The sequence below is a fragment of the Pongo abelii genome, chromosome 2 (genome assembly GCF_028885655.2).
Source record: "Pongo abelii isolate AG06213 chromosome 2, NHGRI_mPonAbe1-v2.0_pri, whole genome shotgun sequence".
Taxonomy (NCBI): Eukaryota; Metazoa; Chordata; class Mammalia; order Primates; family Hominidae; genus Pongo; species Pongo abelii.
The window spans coordinates 120,758,600-120,781,982 of record NC_085928.1 but is presented as its reverse complement, the minus strand read 5'-3'; the positions used below and the strand labels follow the sequence as shown (position 1 = coordinate 120,781,982).

Genomic DNA, 23,383 nt, shown 5'->3' with positions numbered 1-23,383 from the left:
GTGGGAGGATCGTTTGAAGCTAGTAGTTTGAGGCCAGCCTGGACAATATAGTGACACTCCTTCTCAAAAAAAAGTTAACACAGAACACACTCACTGATCCATATTTCAAAGAGCAGTTATTCTTTCCAGTAGGCATGAAATATTTTTTAATTGATTTGCACTCCCAAGAAGGCAAACAGAACAGACAAGAAGTTGACCAATAAACCATATTCGCTGTAGTTTCTCACTCAGTAGAGAATAATCCCCCATGATTCTGACGGAGATCTTAGGAGGTCACACTATTAAACCAACTTTCTAGTTATGGCTACTAGCAAAGAGAAATAACTTATTGGTCCTGTGCAAACCAGAAATGAAAATAAAATCACAATCAGGAAAATCAAAACAATAGATAAAATGGCAGCAAAGGTAAAATTACTGCTTGGAATCACTTCTGGGGCCAAGAAAAATTGTACCTGAGCTTAATACAGCTCATGAGTTGCACTTCTTGAACAGTGCAGTTTATGTGGCCCCAGAAGATGGATCTTCTTGGTCATCTTGGTGGATCTTTAAAGATGAAGAAATACAATTTTCAAAAAGATATAGAAACACACACACACATACACAGATATAAAAACATGACTCACATAGAATGACTACATGTCAAAGATTTATTTGACTCATTGATGAGGGACCTAGCAAGATTGTAAATCTGATTTTGTACAAGTATTGTTTTCTTAGTTATGATACTAGGTTATAGGTATTAAGGAGATTGTCCTTATAGAATACTTGCTGATGTGTTTAGGGATGAGGGCTCATAACATCTAACTTCAGTTTCAGATAGTGCTGCAATAAAAGAAAAAAGGTACGTGATTATGTGTTTGTATGGGAAAGGAATAGATAAAGCAAATGTGGCAAAATGGTAATTGTTGAACCTAGCTAATTATTTTGTGGGCTTGAAATTTTTCAAAATTGGGAAAACAGGTATATATAAGGTTATATAGTTCAATTCCTGTTCCTCTTTTTCCCTCTATCTTGTTCCCTCCATCCATTATTCCCACTGCCCCATAGTTAATTTCCATTAATTTCTTGTTTTTTTTTTTCTTTCTTTGAAATGGAAGCAAATATATACATACACAGCACACACACACACTTTGGACATTCTCACTTCTCATTCTTACTGAAGTGGTAGTATGCTATTAATATATACAGTGTTGTGTATCTTCTTTTCTCATATAACAGTGTATCCTGAAGATCTCTTCATCTTAATTCAGCAATAGGGAGACCATCCTTAGAGCTGCATTGTACTTCACTGTGTAAGCTACAGTTTATTGCTGTCTCCTATTGCTGGATACTTGAATGTTTCCAAGATGCACTATTATAAACAATGCTACAGTAAAAAATCACGTACACAAGTTATCTTATACTTCAGCAGGTGTCTTAGCTTAGGCTGCCATAAGAACACCATAAACTGGGTGGTTTAAACAACAGAAATTTATTTTCTGATAGTTCTGGAGCCTGGAAATCCAAGGTCAGGGTGCCAGTATGGTCATATTCTGGTGAGATTTACAGATGGCCTTCTCTCTGTGTCCTCATATGGTGAACAGGAAGAGGAAGCCCTCTGGTGTCTCTTCTTGTAAGGGAACTAATCCTCTATGAGGCTCCACCTTCATGACCTCATCTAAACCCCATTATTTTCCAAAGGTCCCATGTTCAAATACCATCACATTAAGAGTTAGGGATTCAAAATACGAAATTTAGGGAGCACAGTCTCGTACATAGCAGCAGGTGTATCTTAAACAAATTAATAGAAATGGGATTGCCAATAGCAAAATATAAATACGTCTGTAATTTGTTACATATTTGGATTGTTGATCCACTTGGAATTTATCCTGATGTGTGGTGCTAGATATGGATCCAGTTTTTAAAGTCTTCCAAATGGCTAGAAAGTTGTCCCCAAACCATTTATTGTAATAGCCTTGTTTACCTCACTGATCTGAGATTCTGACTTTATCACACATTAGATTCACAGTATATATTGGGATCTATTTCTGCTTTTATTGTTTCATTGACTTGTTTATCTGTTCATACTCTAGTTCCATATCATTTTAGTTATTTATACTTTAGACTGTTTTAATGTCTGATAGGTATTATCTCTCATTTTTTGAATTTTTCTGCCTGTCCTTGCTTGTTTCCTGAATTTTGTCATTTTCTGAATTTTCCTGACTATTCTTGCATATGTTTCTTCATATGAATTTTCTTTTGTTTAACTATGATGGAAAACATATATAAAAGTGTAGTTGTATAACTATGATGGTCAAACATATATAAAAGTATGAATCATTGAATTTCTGTTACCCAACTTAAGTGATTATCAGTATTTTGCTATTTTGTGTTTTAGTTATTTCTCCTTTCCTCCTTATTTTTTTGGAGTATTTTACAACTATCTCACGTATCATTTCATTCTTAAGTTTTTTAGCCTGTGTCTCTAAGAGATAAAGATTTAAAAAAATTAAAAAACAAAAATTTAAAAAATTAAGAAATTTTGCTAGATGGGTCATTATCCCAATCTAGCAAAATTAATATTAATATGAATTAGTAGTTAATAGTCATAATCCAGTATTATCCACATCTAGTTTTGTTTTCCCTGATTTTTTACTCAGGGGTCTTGGTTTGTTCAAATCAGGATCCACACAAAGTCCTCACTTTGCATTTGATTGATATGCCCTCTAAATCTTTAATTTGTAACAGCCTCCTCCTTCCCAACTTCTGTGTTGTTTTCTTCACTTTTTGTTGTTCTGTATGTTTTTTACTATGATTTCTGTGATGTCCGTTTTCCCTTTTGCTCCTTGTATAAATGTCTCAGTCTTGCTTTCTTAAATACATTTGGATTTTTCTTTACTTTTGTGAGTTCTGTCACTTTCTGTTTCATATTCTTTTGCTATTTGGCTATCACTCACTCTAGTTTGGGCCATCCAGTCCTCTGTTCTTTTGGTACTGTCATTGTGTTCTTAAGTGTTTTAGTTTAGTTTAGTTTTTAGCATGCTGTTTTCATCTACTTTGCGGCAATATTTCTTTGGTGAGCTTTCATTATCTACTGGAAAGATATACTGCTTGTTTTCAGTTTTTTCCTTATCGTTTTTTTGTATTGAGAGATGAGTTGCTTTTTCAGTTACTTATGTTTGAATGAGATTGATTTTGCTGGAGGTTCCTGTGTGGGGAAATGGGCAGGGTTAGCTTTACAAGCATCATTGTGTTAAGGGCTCCCTCCTAAGGTCCACTTCTCTGGCTCTTAAAGGCTACCCTGGATTAAGAAGAATCCCACTACCTCTGTACCTGTGCTTCCCTGAATTCCTCACAGCCTTTGCATTTCAAGTTGATGCATCTACTTTTAGGGTTTATATTTTGCTGGCATTTTCTGAGTGCTTATGCCCTTTCTTCTCCCTCCCTACGTTCCTGTTCTCTCTTTCTGCTCCCCCTAGCAACCTTGTCTTTTTAGTTAATCTGTCTACTTCTTTTTCTCAGCAGCTCTCTTGGGATGAGGCCCCTCAGCATCACATTTTTTTCGTGGTTCCCTGGTGGCATGATAGGGGCCAGTTGGCTTTGCCTTTACCGTCACCTGGCAAGGTTTTCTCATCCTGTTTTGTTGTTTTCAGATTTGCTTAAAGTAGTTTTAACTTAGGGTGGCACCCTTAGCACTTCCCTTTCTTCCCCCTCTGTGTGTAGCATACCTACAGTTCTGGTACTAGTGTTTGCTCTTTGGGGGAGGGTTCAACCACATTTACAAATCAAATTTGATTTACAAATTTAAAAGTGATTTAAATTTGTGCAATTTCCCATTTCCTAGTTTACACTGAAGGGTAGCTTTTGTTTTGTTTTGGTTATCTTTCTCTAAGCATGATACCAGCTTTGGAGGTTAAGATTTTTATCATGTTAAGGAACTATAATTTCTATTTTACTAAGATTTTAAAAAATCAAGAATATTGAATTTTATCAAATACTTTTTCAACATCTATGGAGAAATTTGATTTTTTAACTTATTATTTTGGAGAATTATATAAGTAGATTTTCTAGTATTAAACCATTTTTGTATTCTTGTTATTTTGGTGTTTTAGACTTGCCTTATCTCTTCATCTGGTCATTTTATAGATGTAGAAGCTTTCTATATGCCTGAGAATATAATATATTCTCTATTTGTGGAGTCTAGTGTTATGTCTGGTAAACCAAACTCGTTAATTGTGTTGCTCAAATCTTCTATAATCTTACACTTTTTTAAAAATCTGGTCCAGCCATTGCTGAGACAGATATGTTAAAATCTTCCACTTTGATTATGGGTAAATGTATCAATTTCTCATTATAATTGTTTATATAGATACTATTACATGCAAAATATAAGAAATTTTACATCTTTCTGGCAAATTGGCAAATATTAAAAGATTATGTATTATATTTATCCCTAATAATGCTTTTGGCCTTATTGTCTATTTTATATGGTGTCACTATATCTAATACCACCTAAATTTGTATGTGGCTTATGTTCATTTTTTTATAAGGCCAAACTTAAAAAAAAAAATTCTTACTGATGTTGACATGTTGTTCACTTCCTGTGTTGTTGGATAATTTTTTTCAGATCCACCTTTTCACTGAGAGTTAGGCCCTTTGAGGTTCCTGCCTTCATGTGAAGGAGTGAAAGAGGTGCATCTCAATTCTCTGTGTTGTGTGGTTTCAAGACCCTTGTTTCAGGTCTCCATGAGGGCCTTTAATAAGTTTTAATTGCTAATTCTTTGGATGTAGTAATAACCCAACAGCCAGACAGGGCACAGTGGCTCATGCCTGCAATCCCAGCACTTTGGGAAGCTGAGTTGGGCAGATCACTTAAGATCAGGAGTTGGAGACTGGCCTGGCCAATATGATGAAACCCAATGTCTACCAAAACATACAAAAATTAGCTTGGCGTGGGGGTGCACGCCTGTAATTCTGGCTTCTTGGAAGGCTGAAGTGGGAGAATTGCTTGAACCTGGGAGGTGGAGGTCACAGTGAGCCGAGATCGCGCCACTGTGCTCCAGCCTGGGCGTCACAGAGTGAGACTCTGTCTAAAAAAAAGAAGGAAAGAAAGAAAGAACCCAACAGCCAGCTTTCTTCGATGTCAGTTTATACTGATTGGCTCATGGATTTCTCTTATTATCTTGATAATTTGCCTGTGTGTTTATAGGGATAGCTGTTGTGTATTATCCTTCAGTTTTCGGGTATTTTGAGATTGGAGAATTTCCAGGTAATCCTGTCAGCCACATTGCTGGAAATGCAAGTCTTCAAATTAAAGATTTTTTTTTGAAACCAATGCTTAAATACTTGGTGGGGAAAGAGAAAGAAAATCACCTCCCTCTTTTTTTTTTGTTGTTGACATTTTTCTTTTTAGCATGCAGCAGAACTGATTAAAACAGTGGCATCTCGCTATGATGAATATGTTAATGTGAAGGATTTTTCTGACAAAATCAATCGTGCCCTTACTGCAGCAAAGAAGGATAATGACTTCATTTATCATGATCGAGTTCCAGACCTTAAAGATCTAGATCCTATTGGCAAAGCCACACTTGTGAAATCTACCCCAGTCAATGTACCCATCAGTCAGAAATTTACTGGTATGTCAGTTATTCAGACACACTTTAATCTCATTTTTCTCTAGTTTACTCTGTTTTTCCTAGCTAAAAATCACATAATTGCTGTTGTATGCTTTGAATATAATTTGTATTCCTGTTGTTTAAAATGAGTATGAGAATAAATATTGTGTCAGTGCAATGTTAAGATGGAAAGTAAACAATAATAAAGCATATGTAAAGTATACAATAGTTAGAAGACTTGAAACTGTGTGTTTGATTAAGACTGTAGCACTTGTCATTTTGTTAACGTAACATTTGTTATTTAAGATGCTGCCATTAAAAATAAACAAATATGGCCGGATGTGGTGGCTCACACCTGTAATCCTAGCACTTTGGGAGGCTGAGATGGGTAGATTGCTTGAGCTCAGGAGTTAGAGACCAGCCTGCGCAACTGGCGAAACCCTGTCTCTACCAAAAAAAAAAAAAAAAAAAAAAAAAATTGGCATGGTGGTGCATGCCTGTGGCTTTAGCTACTCTGGAGGCTGAGGTGGGAGGCTCGTTTGAGCCCAGGAGGTGGAGGTTGCAGTGAGCTGAGACTGTGCCCACCATACTCCAGCCTGGGTGACAGAGTGAGATCTTTTCTCAAAAATAAATAAATAAATAAATAAAATAAAATAAATATAAATATAAACCACAAAAATATTTCTTTTTTTTTCTTTTTTTCTTTTTTTTTGAGACGGAGCCTTGCTCTTGTTGCCCAGGCTGGAGTGCAATGGCGCTATCTCCCTCACTGCAACCTCTGCCTCCCGGGTTCAAGTGATTCTCCTGCCTCAGCCTCCCGAGTAGCTGGGACTACAGGCGCCCGCCACCTCGCCCAGCTAATTTTGTATTTTTAGTAGAGACGGGGTTTCTTCGTGTTGGTCAGGCTGGCCTGAAACTCCCCACCTCAGGTGATCCACCTGCCTCGGCCTCCCAAAGTGCTGGGATTACAGGCATGAGCCACTGTGCCCGGCCTATTTCTTTAAACATGTAAACTTCTGGAGTGGTATTTGTATGAGATAAATAAATGTTACTATATTGTAGATGTATACAACAGATGGTAGCCTCTAGCTGAGATTCCAAGGAGAATATTCTGTTACTGGGAAAGGGTGATTATATATTTATTTAGCAAACACAAAGTGTTTACCATGTGCCAGGCACTCTTTAAGCACTTTACAAATATTAGCTGATTAGTTTTCAGAAGTGCCCTGAGATGGGTACTGTTATTATCCCTATTTCATGAGGATACTGATGCACAGAGTGGTTAAGTAATTTCCTCAAGGTCACATAGCTAGGAAGTGTTGGAGCCAGAAATGGAATCCTGCTGTCGTGACCCATTCAGTCAATTTTTTTTTTTTTTTTTTTTTTTGAGACTGAGTCTTGCTCTGTTGCCCAGGCTGTGGTGCAGTGGCGCAATCTTGGCTCACTGCAACCTCCGCCTCCTGGGTTCAGACGATTCTCCTGCCTCAGCCTCCCCAGTAGCTGGGACTACAGGCTCCTACCATTACACTGGCTAATTTTTGTATTTTTAGTAGAGATGGGGTTTCACTGAGTTGGCCAGACTGGTCTTGAACTTCTGACCTCAGGTGAGCCACCTGCCTCGGCCTCCCAAAGTGCTGGGATTATAGGTCTTAGCCACTGCTCCCAGCCCCTCATTCAGTTTAATCAACAAATGAACAGTGTCGCTGAAGATCCCTCAAACTCAGTGATGAACATATCTGAAAAAGTTAAAGAAAATTAAGTTCAAAGAAGAAACTTCATTGTCGCCATTGTCCATGAAGGTAGTGACCTAAAAATTCTCTTTATCATTATGCTTTAAATAGTGATTTAGTTTTGATCTTTAAATGTCAGTAGACTATTGATATTTTGATCTTTAAATATCAAATATTTATAGACTATGTGAATATTGGAAAGAAAATATAAACAGTCACTTTTACAGTTCGGGTTTTTGTCTTAACATTTTGTTGTAATTTCTCTTCCTAATTTTAGATCTGTTTGAGAAGATGGTTCCTGTGTCAGTGCAGCAGTCTTTGGCTGCCTATAATCAGAGGAAAGCCGATTTAGTTAACAGATCAATTGCTCAGATGAGAGAAGCCACCACTTTGGCAAATGGGTAGGTAGAGCTTAATTTTAGAGCCTAAAGTTTTCCGTTTGGTTGTTCTTTAGTTTATGAACATTTTAGTTTCTGAGCTTAGAGCTAAATGTCAATAGTATGTAAAATAGAAAATGTAGACACACACTTAACAACTATTTTTGTTGGACACTGTATTTATGAAGCTCTAGCAAATATAGTTGGAAGAAATTATGGAAACAAGGTGAGGATATTTGACTAAAAATTTGTATTTTAAGAGATATTTATTTGGGGGAAATGAGAAGTAGAAATGAACTCAGATACATGGTATGTTTAGTGTTCTGAACCAATTTTTGTTTCTGATGGATTGAATACTAAGAAAATAATTCATTGGTTTAAAAAATTTTTAGGTATATTTTACACACACAAAATACACCTATTCTAAGTACGCAGTTCAATTATTATTATGTGTGTGTGTGTGTGTGTGTGTGTGTATATATATTTATATATTTTTTTTTGTTTTTTTGGGAGAAGGTCTTATTGTCACCAGGCTGGAGTGCAGTGGTGTAAACACTAAACATGGCTCACTGCAGCCTCAACCTTCTGGGCTCAGGTGATCCTCCTGCCTCAGCCTCCTGTGTAGCTGAGGCCACAGGTGCAAGCCACCACACCTGGCTAATTTTTTTAATTTTTTTATAGAGACGAGATCTCACTTTGTTGCCCAGGCTGGTCTTGAACTCCTGGGTTCAAGTGATCCTCCTGCCTTGACCTCCCAAAGTGCTGGGATTACAGGCATGAGCCACCATGCTTGGTCATTTAGTTAGTTTTGATAAATGTATGTACCCATGTAACCGGCACTATGATTAAGATAGAGAACATTACTGTTACCCTAAAAAAACTCTCTCAGGCCCCTTTCCCAGTCCTTCTTCTTCTGGCCCCGGCCGCTATTGATCTGCTCCCTGTCTTAAGTTTAGTTTTACTTTTTATACAATTTAAAATACATGTAATCATTCTAGCATATACACATACAGTACTTACAGTATGTACAGTATATAGTTAGAATGTGTTTTGCTTTTTTTCACTTAGCCACTGTTTTTGAGATTCATCTATATTAAGTGTATCAGTTTCAGTCTTTTCTATGGCTGAGCAGTATTCCATTTTATGGTTATAGAGCAGTTTTCCATTTTGTGGTTATAGAGCAGTTTGTTAACTCTTTCACCTGTTAATGGACATTTCAGTTTCTGTGAACATTCATGTATAAATCTTCGTGTGGACATATTTTAGTTAGTTCTCTTGGGTAAATACTTAGGAGTGGAATTGTTAGGTTGTGTGGTTAGCATATTTAATTTTATACAAAATTGCCAGGTTGTTTTCCAAAGTGGTTGTTCCATTTTATATCCTATCTGCACTGTTTGAGAAATACAGTTGTTCTGCATCCTCACCAATACTTGGTATGTCAGTCTTTTTAGTTTTAGCTACTTTAGTGTGTGTGTGTAGCAGAATCTCACTGTGATTTAATTTGCGTTCTCCTAATTGCTAATGATACTGAACAGCTTTTCATGTGCTTACTAGCCATTCATATATTTTCTGTAAAATGTCTATTGAAATCTTTTTCTCAGTTTTTAAAACTGAGTTTTTCTTAATATTTAAAGAGTTCTTTACATATTTTGGAGGCAAGTCCTTTGTCAGATACATATAATTGAGAATATAGTTGACCCTGAGCAACGTGGGGTTATGGATGCTGACCCCCCTGCATAGTCAAATCTGCATTTAACTTCCGAGTGCCCAAAACTTAACTACTAATAGCCTGCTGTTGACCAGAAGCCTTACAGATAGCATAGTCAATTAACACATATTTTGTATATGTATTATATAGTATATTGTTATAATAAATAAGCTAGAGAAAAAATGCTATTAAGAAAATCATAAGGAAGAGAAAATATATTTACTATGATTAAATGGGAATGGATCATCATAAAGGTCTTCGTCCTTGTCTGTTTCAAGTTTGAGTAGGCTGAGGAAGAGGAGGAAGGAGGGTTGGTCTTGCTGTCTTACAGGTGGCAGAGGTGAAAGAGGTGAAAGTCCACATGTACATGTGGTTCAAATCTGTGTTGTTCAAGGGCCAACTGTATTTCTCTTGTAGTTGGCTTGCCTTTTCATGTTTTTAGTTTTGATTAATGCATGGGTTTTATCATCATTTTTCTCTAACAAGAAAGGAATGTAAGTTTACTCTAGCATATGATAAACAGGCAGTCTGAGATTTTACAGAGCTTATTTTCTGAGGAGTTCATTGTATTACATCATTTCATTTGCCTTTTTATAGTAGGTAGGGATATGTACCTCCCTTCCCCATCATGTAACTGAAATAACTGAGGAATTGTTATTGTGCTACAAAACTGAGAACAGATGAAGATTCTGTAATGAATACTTAGATAATCTATTTTCTGTTGACATTTTGCCTAGATGATGTGAAATTATAACTATTGATTCTGTTGAAAGAGAGCAAAAAAGAAAAAAATAACTATTTTGTGTATTGTTTCTGACTTGTTAGAGATGCTGTAACAATCAAAAGTATAAAAGACTGCTTTTTTAGGATGGAATTTTTGACTTTTAATTACTTAGACTGACAGAAGTTTGAACTGTAAGCCAACGATACCTAATATATTTTAATGCAGTCATAGTTTTTCTTATTTTTTGACTTTTTTTTTTTTTTTTTTCTGAGACAGAGTCTCACTCTGTCGCCCAGGCTGGAGTGCAGTGGTGAGATCTCGGCTCACTGCAACCTTCGCCTCCTGGCTTCAGGTGATTCTTGTGCCTCAGCCTCCCAAGTAGCTGGGATTATAGGTACTCACCACTACGCCTGACTAATTTTTGTATTTTTAGTAGAGATGGGGTTTCACCATGTTGGCCAGGCTGGTCTCGAATTCCTGACCTCAGGTGATCCGCCCGTCTTGGCCTCCCAGAGTGCTGGGATTACAGGTGTGAGCCACTTCTCTAGCCTATTTTTTGGCTTTTAATTCTGAATTGTGAACTTCATTTTTTAATGATTTTGGTTTAATTTTATCAATCACTGATTTTTTTTTGTTTTTCTGTTAATCTTTGCTTTGCTTTTCATTGATAGGGCTTATCCAGTTTTTCTGGGTGCTAACTCCGTTGCCGTTGATTTGGTTATAGAAGATTAAATTAAATAAAGGAAATATTGATGAGTTAAATTGTTTTAGACTTCAATATAACATAGTATCTCATTTTTTCAGGGTGCTAGCTTCCCTTAATCTTCCAGCAGCAATTGAAGATGTGTCTGGAGACACTGTACCTCAGTCTATATTGACTAAATCCAGATCTGTGATTGAACAGGGAGGCATCCAGACTGTTGATCAGTTGATTAAAGAACTGCCTGAATTACTGCAACGAAATAGAGAAATCCTAGATGAGGTATGTTTTATAAGATTTGCTTTTCAAGTATAAACACTGTGATCCCTTGATGTCCAGCAGGGACTGGGACTGGAGACTTCCTCATTCTAGTGCAGTGTAGTTAGTATTCATCACTTTGGTGAATTTACTGTGGCCCAGAGCCTTCTCTTTAGCATAAGAGAAATTCTGGTTGAGTGAGAATAGGTTTCATTCTTATCTTAAGGGTAAGTAAGTACACATTAATGAAACTCAAATGACCACTGTGTAAAACTAGTATACTGTGAGAAATCAACTGTCATACAAACTGTTCAGTCTTTGTAATTATTGATTTATTTTATACATAGCATGTAGCAAGATTTTTCTTTTTAATTTAATTTGTCTTAACCTGGAAGGTTAAACCCTTTAATTTATCCCTAATTTCTTAAAATATATTAAATATATTTATTTTATATTATTTATCTTATAATTCCAATATCTGTAGTTTTTGTGGGTTTGATTCTATGATTTGTAATTTTTGCTGATTCTTGCTTATGGTGGCTTGTTTTCTCTTGTGTTCAGTTTTTTTGTTAGTTTTTTAAAACTTTAAAAAATAGTTTCAGATTTACAGAGACTTTGCAAATTTAGTGTGGAAAGTTCCTGTATATTTTTCACCTAGCTTCCCTGAAAGTTAAAATCTTATGCGGTCATGGCATATTTGTTAAAACTAGGAAATTGACATTGGTACAGTATTATTACTCAGATTTTACCAGTTATTCCACCAGTGTTCCTCATTCTGTTCCAAGATCCAGTACAGAATACTGAATTGCATTTAGTGTTCAGTGAGTTTTAATTGCATTCATATTTCCTGTACTTATTTGTGGGAATTCATTGAGATCTGGGTTTAAGGTGAATTCTAGAAAGAATTTGTGTTTGCTTCTGCCATAAAAATGCATTATATACCTGGCACCTCCTCAAACTTAAGAGGTTTTTTCCTTTCTTTTATAATCTTTTAATTATAGTAGTAATTTATCTGAAGACTTTGTGTCACACAGATAGTGTGGTTTCTAGTCCCAAGTTCAGGGTTTTGATCAGGAATCTCAGATAATACTTCTTTTTTTTTTTCTTTTTTCTTTAGAGCCAAGGTCCAGAAAGGCATGTTTTCTTCTGTAGGGTAGTTTTCTGTTTTAAAAATTCATCCACTGAGAATCACCTATTTGGAAGTATACCAGTTTGAGGGTGGAGAGTGCTTTTGATCTGACCTCTCACCTTTTATTGTCCCTACCTATGTTTCTTGTTGACTTTTCATGTTCTAAATTCACAATCCAAGTCAATAGTGAACTACACAGCTGGTGAACTATGGATGGTGGGCCAATGCTGGCTTGTGGCCTACTTTTGTATGGTTCACTAGTTAAGGATAATTTTTATCTTTTTTAGAGCATTGTCAAAAAAGAAGAATTCTATGTACCATAGACTGTGGCCCACAAAACCTTAAATATTTACTCTGTGGTGTTTGACACAAGTTTGCTATTCTTTGTCCTAAGCTATCAGGGATTGTCATATATTGTTGGTGCTAGCACTGTGTCTACTGGTGGATTAGTATTTCCTTGTGTTTCTGGCCCCCTACTATCCTGTCATCTTATCTATGCATTAAAAAGGCATTTAAAAATATATTAAACATAATTTTCTGTTTGTTGTATTGGAATGAAAGTCTAAATCTTATTTTTTAGTGTAATCAGTTTTCCCCTTTGTTTTGTTTATGGCTTCTATTTATTTATTTTAATCTTAAAACTTTCTTTAAATTGATATATGGATGTAAATAGTCTCTTATTTAGTCTTCCTTTTTTTTTTTTTTTTTTTTTTTTTACTGAGAAAGGTGATAGCTAATTCACCATTAAATTTATAAGACTTTTTGTTAAATGCATTATAACTTAGATGTCTGCAAGAAAAAAGTCGATTTATATTCTAACCTAGTATTCCCATCTCACCAAATTCTCACTTATATTGTGTATGAACATTTATTAAATGTATTAAAGTTTTTATACCAGAAATGACATTTCAGGGTTCTTTTTGCTTCCTTTTAAAGTCATTAAGGTTGCTGGATGAAGAAGAAGCAACCGATAATGATTTAAGAGCAAAATTTAAGGAACGCTGGCAAAGGACACCATCCAATGAACTGTATAAGCCTTTAAGAGCAGGTAAAAATGTGTATAAATGACCTTCGTTTGAATAAATTCCCAATTTCGACCCACATCTTTGCTTGATTAAATTAGGCTCAGTTGTAAATTCGTTTTTACCCAAACTGTTTTTCCTAAGTTTTAGTGTAAAGATTAAGAAAGTTCACAGAAGTAATCTGCCAATTGTCAGAAGTACAGATTTTTAAGAAGGGTATAAAGTGAAAAGTTAAAATGATCCTCCAACTTTCATTTTCTATTCCAAACTCTGTGCATATTTTATTTTATTTATTTTTTTTGAGACAAGGTCTCGTTCTGTCACTCAGGCTGGAGTGCAGTGGCAGGATCACAGCTCGCTGCAGCCCCAACCTCCAGGGCTCAGGCAATCCTTCTACCTCAGCCTCCTGAGTAGTTGACACTGTAGACATGTGCTACCATGCCCGGCTAATTTTTGTATTTTTTGCAGAGATGAGGTTTTACCATGTTGCCCCTGGCTTGTCTTGAACTCCTGGGCTCAAGTGATCCACCTGCCTCCACTTCCCAAAGTGATGAGATTACAGGCTTGAATCACCATGCCTGGCCCCTGCACATATTTTAAAAACATGAATGAGAGCATATTACATTTATGGCTTTGTAATTTTTTTTTCATTTAGTAGTGAATCCTGGGTGGTAAAAAAAAAAAAGAGCTTTAAGTTATTTTAAGGACAAATTTATGCTTCTTAAGACTTTGATTATTAAGATTTTGTGCTTACTGAGGTAAATGCTGTCGTCATGGTGGCTGGAGATTAGTTTTATTTATCTTTGTAAAAAGTTTGTATATTATTGAGATTTTTCTAAAAATCTTTTTTTTTTTTTTTTTTAAGTCACATTGCTCTTTTGAGAGAGGAATACTTTTAAAATAAATGGACCAATTTTTGGAGAGAATGATTTCTTCCTACATTCATGAGTTATAGGAAAAGATTAATATTAATTAGCTTTTATTTGGCAGATAGTAACCACCAAATGTATTTTAAGGTATGGCTATGCTTTTGATTTTATAAGTGATTTTGTCATCTTTCCAAAAGCGAGAACGCAAAGACTGTAAGGAGCTGTTTTTATTATTAAGTGAATTGGGGTCTGTAGAAGGGGAAGATAAGTAAAGTTGGAGACTAGAACTCAACATATAACCAGCCCATAAACGTTGCTGTTAGAATCACTTCTGTGCTCTGCAAACTTTTATTTTCTCCCAGAGGGAACCAACTTCAGAACAGTTTTAGATAAAGCTGTGCAGGCAGATGGACAAGTGAAAGAATGTTACCAGTCTCATCGTGACACCATCGTGCTTTTGTGTAAGCCAGAGCCTGAGCTGAATGCTGCCATCCCTTCTGCTAATCCAGCAAAGACCATGCAGGGCAGTGAGGTAAGAAGGGCACTTTCGTGTGGGTTGTCATCTGCTTAAGAAAACCACATTCAAGCCATTTTATATAATGAACTGCCAATTTCTTATTGTCATCTTTAAAAAAATGCAGAAATAAATTGGAGTTGTTATATTTAAAGTAGTATATAGACTGTGTAATAGGTAATTATACTAATATTAACTATCCTGTAATAGTAACTTCCATTTATTGAATGCCCTTTTTTGAACTAAATTTTAGATACTTCATAGGTCAACAGTATTTAATTTGGGTTTTATAAAAGGGAGAAGCTTGGAAGTACAGAAATTTCCTGAAATGAAAGGACTGGGTATGGCCAGATACACAAATTCTTTATTTCTTACATTATTCTATACTCCCTTCCACCTTGTTTCACCGGGACTACCTTTGACAGGAAGATTGACAAGGCGTGCATGTTAATAAATGGATAGCACCATCATGGTATTTCTACTGATGACAGGAAAGAGAAAATTGAATAGCAGGGCATCTGATTTGGAAAGTCCTAAAAGAAGAGAAAGTGCAAGTATAATTTAATGACCTATCACGGGGAGGTAGGGTAAGTTAGTAGGAAAAGATAGAGGTCCCAAATCTCTGCACAGGAAAACAAGCCAAAGGGCAAGAAATACTGCTGAAAACTTCTTGAAAAAAGTGAATTTCCTGGGATAGTAAGTTCTGAAAAGTATGAGTTTTGTTCCTTATTTGTCTTTCCATAGAAGCATTTTATATATTTCATATATTTATTCCAAGACCTACTGGATATCTGCTCTGTGTAAGGCACTATGGTAGGTACATTGGAAAATTAAGATACAAATTATACACAGGCTTTACCCTCAATTTATGATCCATTGTGGAATATTAGTCATGTACAAGGATGACTGTAACATAGGGAAGAAGTTTAAAAATGTCACAGGGAAAGTATAGGAAGTATGTTACTAGGATTTAGATGAAGTACTTAAATTTCAGTAATTTGGAGTAGTTCTCTTCAGATGCTTCTTAAGAGATTGGCACATTATGAGAAGAGTGGATAGGCAGAAAAAGTAAACGTGTAGGATCGGAGAAGGGCTGAGTAGTGGCTGTGTCTAGAGAGTTATCCGAGGTACAGAGGGTCTGCAAAGACAGCTTTTACTCCTGATTTCTCGTGACAGAAGGTTTATAGACATGTTGAGAATGGCTGGAATCTGTTTGTTTATTTATTTATTCACCAAGTGTTTGAAGGCCTACTGTTCCAGAACAGTGCTGAGCACCTTGGTCCCTAACATAAAGAGACAAAAAACTGCTCTGGGTTACCTTTAGCGTAGAGTAAATGCACAGTTACTGGGCACCTCTCAAAGGGAAGAAAAGGCTGCGTAGTTGAATGTGCATTGAACCTGGATCTAACGGGGGAACCCAATGGAACAAGGAATGTGAGTTGTTGCTTTGAGGACATAGGGGAGAAACGGGAGGTGGTCAGAAGATTAACTTGTGAAGAACAAAGAACCCGAAAAAGAAACTGCAGACCCTTCGAACAGCAATAAATTCTGGTACCTTTTTTATTTTAGAAAAAGATCTCTGTTTAGTACTCTCTTTGTATTCTTTTTGGTGTCTTGTACATGACTTAGAATTATGTGGCTTTCGTCCTTTGATTCTTCTGCTTTCAGTAGAAAAGCAAAAATGGTTTGTGCTAAGCAAAATCTGCATTAGTATGCACTGATTTATTGATATTTTATTCAGTTGTATCAGTTTTATTAATCCTTACTTGTGTTACACAGGAGAAAGGAACTTTTATAGTCAATATGAAGTAATTTTATGGAAGATAGATTTTCTTGACAGGGTAACCACAAAAATTTCAGTACTCTGTGTATATTCGTTTGTCATGTGCCTTAATCAAATAAGGCAAGCATCGGGTTTATCAAAGCTATTTCAGATGGTTGTCATAATAGTTGATGACTCATTTTAGCCAGAATTTTTATGATAAAAACCCAGTTTTTTGATTGCTGATCAGAGTGATGCAAATGTACATGTTTTATTAAAAAGTCCAAGTTTGATGGTAGGGCTGTTTTTTCTTTTATTGTGAAGAAGCCTACTGTCTAGTTACTTATTTTCAGTCTCTTTGGGCATCTGGTTTTAGATATTGAGATACTCTGAAAAATTTTGCAGACTAGTGGTAATTTTTATTTAAATATTTTTGTATTAAATACCTAGGATCACTGCTTGTGATTGGTTGCTTATGATCTACTGTGGCCTGAAGTCTAGTCTATGGTTGGCTGGCCAAGCCTTGGCCCTAATGTATATGGGACTGAGTCTAGCCAGAGGAAGGAACATCTATTTTTTTGCACAAAGGTGATGTTCATTTATACTTAAAGTGTTACATCTGCTGGGAGTAATGAAGGGGGTACCTTTAAAAAAAGACAACCCTTTACCTCCTTAGAGGTAGAGCATAAAGAGAATTGTTTAAAACTGTGTGCCCTCCCAGAGGAGTGCCTTTTTTGGATTCACAGACTAGTGGAGGATCTGCAAACACAGCTTTTACTCCTGATTTCTCATGACAGAAAGTTTATAGACATATTAAGAATGACTGGAATCTGTTTGTTTATTTATTTACTCACCAAGTGTTTTTTGAAGGCCTACTATTCCAGAACTGTGCTGAGTACCTTGGTCCCTAACATAAAGAGACAAAAAACTCCTCTAGGTTACCTTTAGTGTAGGGTAAATGTATCAAGTTTCTGCGTTCGTTGCTGTAGACATAGTTGCTTATTTGCCTTTTCTGAAAATAAAATGACAAGGTTATAAAAGTAAAATAGAAGATTTCATTGAGGGCATTTCTTTCTTTCTTTCTTTTTTTTTTGAGACGGAGTCTTGCTCTGTCACCCAGGCTGGAGTGCAGTGGCGCAATCTTGGCTCACTGCAACCTCTGCCTCCTGGGTTCAAGCAATTCTCCTGTCTCAGCCTCCCGAGTAGCTGGGACTACAGGCATGCGCTACTGTGCCCAGCTAATTTTTGTATTTCTAGTAGAGACGGGGTTTCACCATGTTGGCCAGGATGGTCTCGATCTCTTGACCTTGTGATCCACCCACCTTGGCCTCCCAAAGTGCTGGGATTACAGGCGTGAGCCACCACGCCTGGCCCATTGAGGGCATTTCTTGTCTCATATTGTACTTGGTGCTGTTAAATGCCACAGAGGGTTTTAAATCTAAAACTGGGGTCAGGAACCTGTGGCTTGTGGGCCAAATCCAGCCTGCCTCTTCTCTTTGTATGGCCTGTGAGCTAAGAATGAGTTTTACATTTTTAAAATGTAAAACTCTACTTTTTACTTCATTTTTTAAATGGCTGAAAAAAAGTCAAAAGAATATTTTAATATGTGGGCATTATATAAAATTCAGATTTCAGTGTTAATACATTTTTGTTGAAACATAGCTGTGCTCATTCATTTACACATTGTCTTTCACACTACAAAGCAGAGTTAAAGAGTTGCAACAGAGACTGTGGCCTACTGAGGCAAAAATATTTTCTGTTTGGTCCTTTACCAAAAAAGTTTGTAAGTTCTTGATCTGAAAGACAAAGTATTGACAACCTAGGTGATGCCATTCCTGCCATTTTGTTTGACCTCATCTCCTGTTCTGCCTTTTGTTTACTATGCTTCAGCCAGAGTGGTCTTTTTTTCTTTCCTTTGATCCTGCCAAGCTTGTGCCTGCCACAGGACTTTTACATTTGCGTTTCTTTCTTTGCAGGGCTTTCTCCCCATTTCCGTGGCTATTACCTCTTTTTCATTAGTCTCAGATGTCACCTCTTCTCCATCTTTGTCATTGTCTACCCACATTATTCTATTTTTGTGTATTTGTTTAATCCTCCCCTTTGCATGTTTATTTAATCCTCTCTGGTCCCCAAATGAAGGAAAAGACTGTTTTTGTTAGTAGTTGTGTCCATAGCATCTAGAATGGTACCCAAAACAAAAAGTATTTGTTTGAATGATCATCACTGGCAGCCTAACTTAATAAAGGGATACATTTAATTGCAGTTGAAAGGTAGCTGGAGCTGTGTATAAGAAATAAATATGCTAGGATTCTAATTATTTTTATACTTTGATAACATGTTAAACCTCAAATTTGAATTTGTAAGAAAATTTAGGCAGTGGTTTTCTTATTATCTTGGTCATTCATTTGTGGAAGCAGTTTAATTCATTTTCTACTTCATTTACTCTGTTAAAATGAGGCCAGTGTCATATAATCTGAAATATGTTAAACTAGTGTACTGCATATGAATTTTTTAAAAAGATGTTCATAATATAAGGGATCTCTATCTTTGTGTGGTAGTCCACAAGTTTGTTCATAAATTCGTTGTTTGAAATGGCATTTTTTTTCCCCAGAAAGTTAAAATTATTGCATTTTTGTATATCACAGGATTTGTTAACTATTTGACCTTCTGTATCAGTCTGGTTAGAAAGCTTCTGTATCAGTCTGGTTGGATACCATGGAAGTTGCGGTTAGCTTTTCTTCCTAATCTAGATAATATGATTGAATACTTACCCTTTGTTAGAAGTTATGTTGAGCACTTTATATAGATTATCTCAGTCTTGACAACAGTCCTGAAATAGGTACTATTATGCCCATTTTGCAGTTGTGAAAATTGAATTTTCTAAGTAGTAACCTGTCCTTGATTGCACAGTAATGAAGTCCATTATGGTCTCTAAGGGAGTATAGTCAGAGTTGAAGTGTTTTTTATTTTCTATGGAATTAACGTTTTTTTCTATGTAATTACGTTTCACTTTGATAGACCATTAGTTCATTTGTTTCCATATTCAAGTTTTGACTTAATGTCGTTTTTTGAGTGTGTAAAAAATGTTCATGATTCAAAAGGTACATGCAGAGAAGCCTCATTCCTTTTCCTTCTACTTCTTTCCTGTATACTTCCTGTAAGTAACCATATTCGTTAGTTTCTGGTTTGTCCTTACTGATTTTCTTTTTGCAAGAACAACAACAAACAAAAAACCCACCCCCCTCCCAAAATTATGCATACATATGTATACATATATACATATTATGTATGTGTTTATTTATTTTCTGATTTTCCTTCTCTCTAACTCAAATTGCAGCATACTATATGCTTTTGTATCCTTTTTTTCTCATTTAATAATATGTCCTGGAAGTCACTTGGAAGGAAACTTTTATTCACATCGTCTGATATCAAGTTCTACTAGGTCTTTAAACAGACTTTGTCATATCCACCCATGTATGATTCTTTCTCCTCCTCCTTCCTTTTAGAGTTTCTGTGGTTTGATGCTTTCTAGACTCTAGGAATCGTATTTCTTTCTCTTTCCACAGCCTTCTCCCCTGTACTCTCTTCTTTATCTCCCTCCCTTTCTCCTTCCCTTCCCCCTTCCTTCCTCTCTTCTCCCCCTCCCTCTTCTCTTCCTTTCCTTTCCTTCCATTTTAAAATTAGGATGTTTAGGAGATATGGATGTAAACGAGGCCAAAAAGGAAATTCACCTACATTTAGCAGAAACCTCGAGTCTCTGGTCTTCACAAAGGGATGTTACTTTGGACGTTCCTATCAAGGAGCTAACTAAGACTGTGGAAGAAAGAGTAGGATAGGAATTTTTAGAAACAGGCAGTTGGTAGGGGAATCCATGGGAACTGGAATTGCTGCTGGTAATGAGAAAGACAAGGGTGGAGACAGGGCTCGTGATGTCCTCTTCTTCCTTTGTCTTTCCCCCAGTTTTCTTTCTATGGGCATCACTGGGGCAAGCAGAACAGGGAGATTGGGTTGATGTTCTTGGTGGTCCTAGCAAAGTAGGAAGAGATGAGTGAAAGGGGCAGCTTGAAAGTGCTCATTAGAAGGCGCTTGAACACTATGAATATAAAGGGGTATTTATGAATCAGGTGGGTATAGGTCAGAGAGTGTCTTGACTGAATACAAGAGATAAATCTCTGTTTTGTTTTTGTATTTTGTTTTGAGACAGGGTTTCTCTCTGTCACCCAGGCTGGAGTGCAGTGGCATGATCATGGCTCACCGCAGCCTTGACCCCCTGGGCTGAAGCAATCCTCCTGCCTCAGCCTCTGGAGTAGCTGTAACTGCAGGTGCACACCATTGCACCCAACTAATTTTTTTTTTTAATGTAGAAATGGGGTCTCACTTTGTTGCCTAGGCTGGTCTCGAACTCCTAGGCTCAGGTGATCCTCCTAAAGTGCTGGGATTGCAGGCATAAACCTCTACATCTGGCCTAAAACTCTCAATGATATGAAGAAAGGCACAAGAACCCTCTTTCCTTTTCCTCTCCCAGTATATAAAATAAATGTGGTATATACCTTTATATCTATATCTTTCTCTATTTCTTTCTCCATCTACCATGCTTGCTTCATAACTATCTCTATTTCTGTCTTCACCTCTGTTTCTCTATATCTCTATCTCTCAGTCTCTCTAGGCAAAATAGGATATCTACTTACCTAGCAAAATCATACCTTCCCCTGCTTCACAGCCATGATTGGGAGGGAGTAGAGTGTAGAGTGGCTAAGAGATTGGTTTTGGAACTAGTCAGACTTAGGTCTCAAATTTGACCTCTGCCCCTTAGTAGCTGTATAACCATGTAACTTAATTTTTCTGAGACTCGTTATCCCTATCTTTGGAATAGAGGTCATAAATATATATATCCCATGGGTTATTGTAAGGAATACATGAAATTATATTTCTGAAGTGTTTTAGCATGGTGCCTAACACGTAAGAGTTCAGTAAATTGTAGCTGTTGGCTATTGTTATTAATGCTGCTTTTGTTTTAACATGAGTCAACTGAAGGTACAATGTCTATCTATATAAACCTGATGTTCAATTTATATTTGGCTCTCTGAGAAATCATCTCTCTCTCAGCCCGAATGAACCTTTATATATTATTTCCTTCTTGAAATTGGCTTTTTTTTTTTTTTTTTCAGTTAAACTAAGGTGTCTTTTTTATTGTTTAGGTTGTAAATGTCTTAAAATCCTTATTGTCAAATCTTGATGAAGTAAAGAAGGAAAGAGAGGGTCTGGAGAATGACTTGAAGTCTGTGAATTTTGACATGACAAGCAAGTTTTTGACAGCCCTGGCTCAAGATGGTGTGATAAATGAAGAAGCTCTTTCTGTTACTGAACTAGATCGAGTCTATGGAGGTCTTACAACTAAAGTCCAAGAATCTCTAAAGAAACAGGAGGGACTTCTTAAAAATATTCAGGTGAAATTTATATATTTAATAAGATCTATGTTTTAAAAATTACAGAAAAGATATGTCTGGACTAAACCTATATTCAATTAGGAAAATGACATTGGAGAATATCTGTAGTTAAGAGTAGAACTTAATACATGTATATTTTGTAAAATTAAACTTGGCACATCAGTTTTATTTATATCTATGAAACAAAGTCACTTCTTTTTTTTTTTTTTTGAGATGGAGTCTCACTCTGTCGCCCAGGCTGGAGTGCAGTGGCGTGATCTTGGCTCACTGCAAGCTCCGCCTCCCGGGTTCATGCCATTTGCCCGCCTCAGGCTCCCGACTAGCTGGGACTACAGGCGCCCGCCACCATGCCCAGCTAATTTTTTGTATTTTTAGTAGAGACAGGATTTCACCGTGTTAGCCAGGATGGTCTCGATCTCCTGACCTGGTGATCCTCCTACCTTGGCCTCCCAAAGTGCTGGGATTACAGGCGTGAGCCACCATGACCGGCAGAAACAAAGTCATTTCTATGGCTAAAATGTTGCATATTACTTAGGAGTGCTTGATACTTCAGATATTTTTCATGGTTCCGAGTTTTTAATAGCTTTGGTTTTTTTTCCATATGGGAGCAAAATTGAAATTAGTTGGAATTACTGATACCTGTAATTATATGGCTAACATACATACAGACTTCAGTCATTTTTAAAAAAAATAATGCAAAGTAAATATGTTGAGAAGTTTGAAGTTAGTTTTCGTGTTTACAGATAGGTAGTTTGGACTAACAAAGACTTGAAAGTTTGCCCTTTTAATAGTTGATGTGCAAAATTAAACATATATTTCTACTCCTAAACATTGTATCTATATATGATATAAAATACTCCAAAAGGTAAAATAATTTTCATGTTATATTTTTTGCAAGTGTTATATACTAATAGAAATCTGTGATCATTATTGGTTGTTTTGACTCCTATTGGATTTTTGAAATTTTTACTTAAGAAAGATTTAAAGCATAATGAGGCTTCAAAAGAGTGTGCTAGGTATTTCTAGTAATTTTGCATATGTATTTAATTACATATGATTTTCATAATTCGGAAAGAGCAATAAAAATGTTATGAGCTATATTAATTTTATAAATAAATGTAAATACATAAATCTTTCTTTTAACAAGGTCTCACATCAGGAATTTTCGAAAATGAAACAATCTAATAATGAAGCTAACTTAAGAGAAGAAGTTTTGAAGAATTTAGCTACTGCATATGACAACTTTGTTGAACTTGTAGCTAATTTGAAGGAAGGCACAAAGGTATGAAGTACATGCAAAAGGAACCATAGCTAGCAAGTACAGATGTGAACGTATAGTTTGGAAGTTAAATGGTATTTCCAGTTGAACCAAATTACTCTTTGCCTGGAATTTTAGCTTTAATGCCATTGCCTCTGCGAAGTTTGTTATAGGAGGGAGAAAGCTTAATGAAGGTGGCAGCATTTCATGGGAACTTTGAAGAATGAATTGCATATTTCAACTGGCAGAAAAGGGGTATAAATATTCCAGGTAGCAGGAATTAGCAGAGAT

At 36.2% G+C, this 23,383-nt stretch overlaps 1 protein-coding gene across 2 annotated transcripts in view; it reads left to right on the top strand.

The window, feature by feature from the left end:
* The window catches only part of PDCD6IP (programmed cell death 6 interacting protein), a 70,970-nt gene that overhangs the window by 33,565 nt on the left and 14,022 nt on the right, over positions 1-23,383 (top strand). For both annotated transcript variants that reach the window (NM_001132133.1, XM_054550276.2), the window contains 7 exon segments: positions 5,393-5,615; positions 7,602-7,725; positions 10,938-11,115; positions 13,157-13,268; positions 14,474-14,643; positions 21,586-21,834; positions 22,982-23,116. In NM_001132133.1, coding sequence (NP_001125605.1) covers positions 5,393-5,615; positions 7,602-7,725; positions 10,938-11,115; positions 13,157-13,268; positions 14,474-14,643; positions 21,586-21,834; positions 22,982-23,116 — 1,191 coding nt within the window.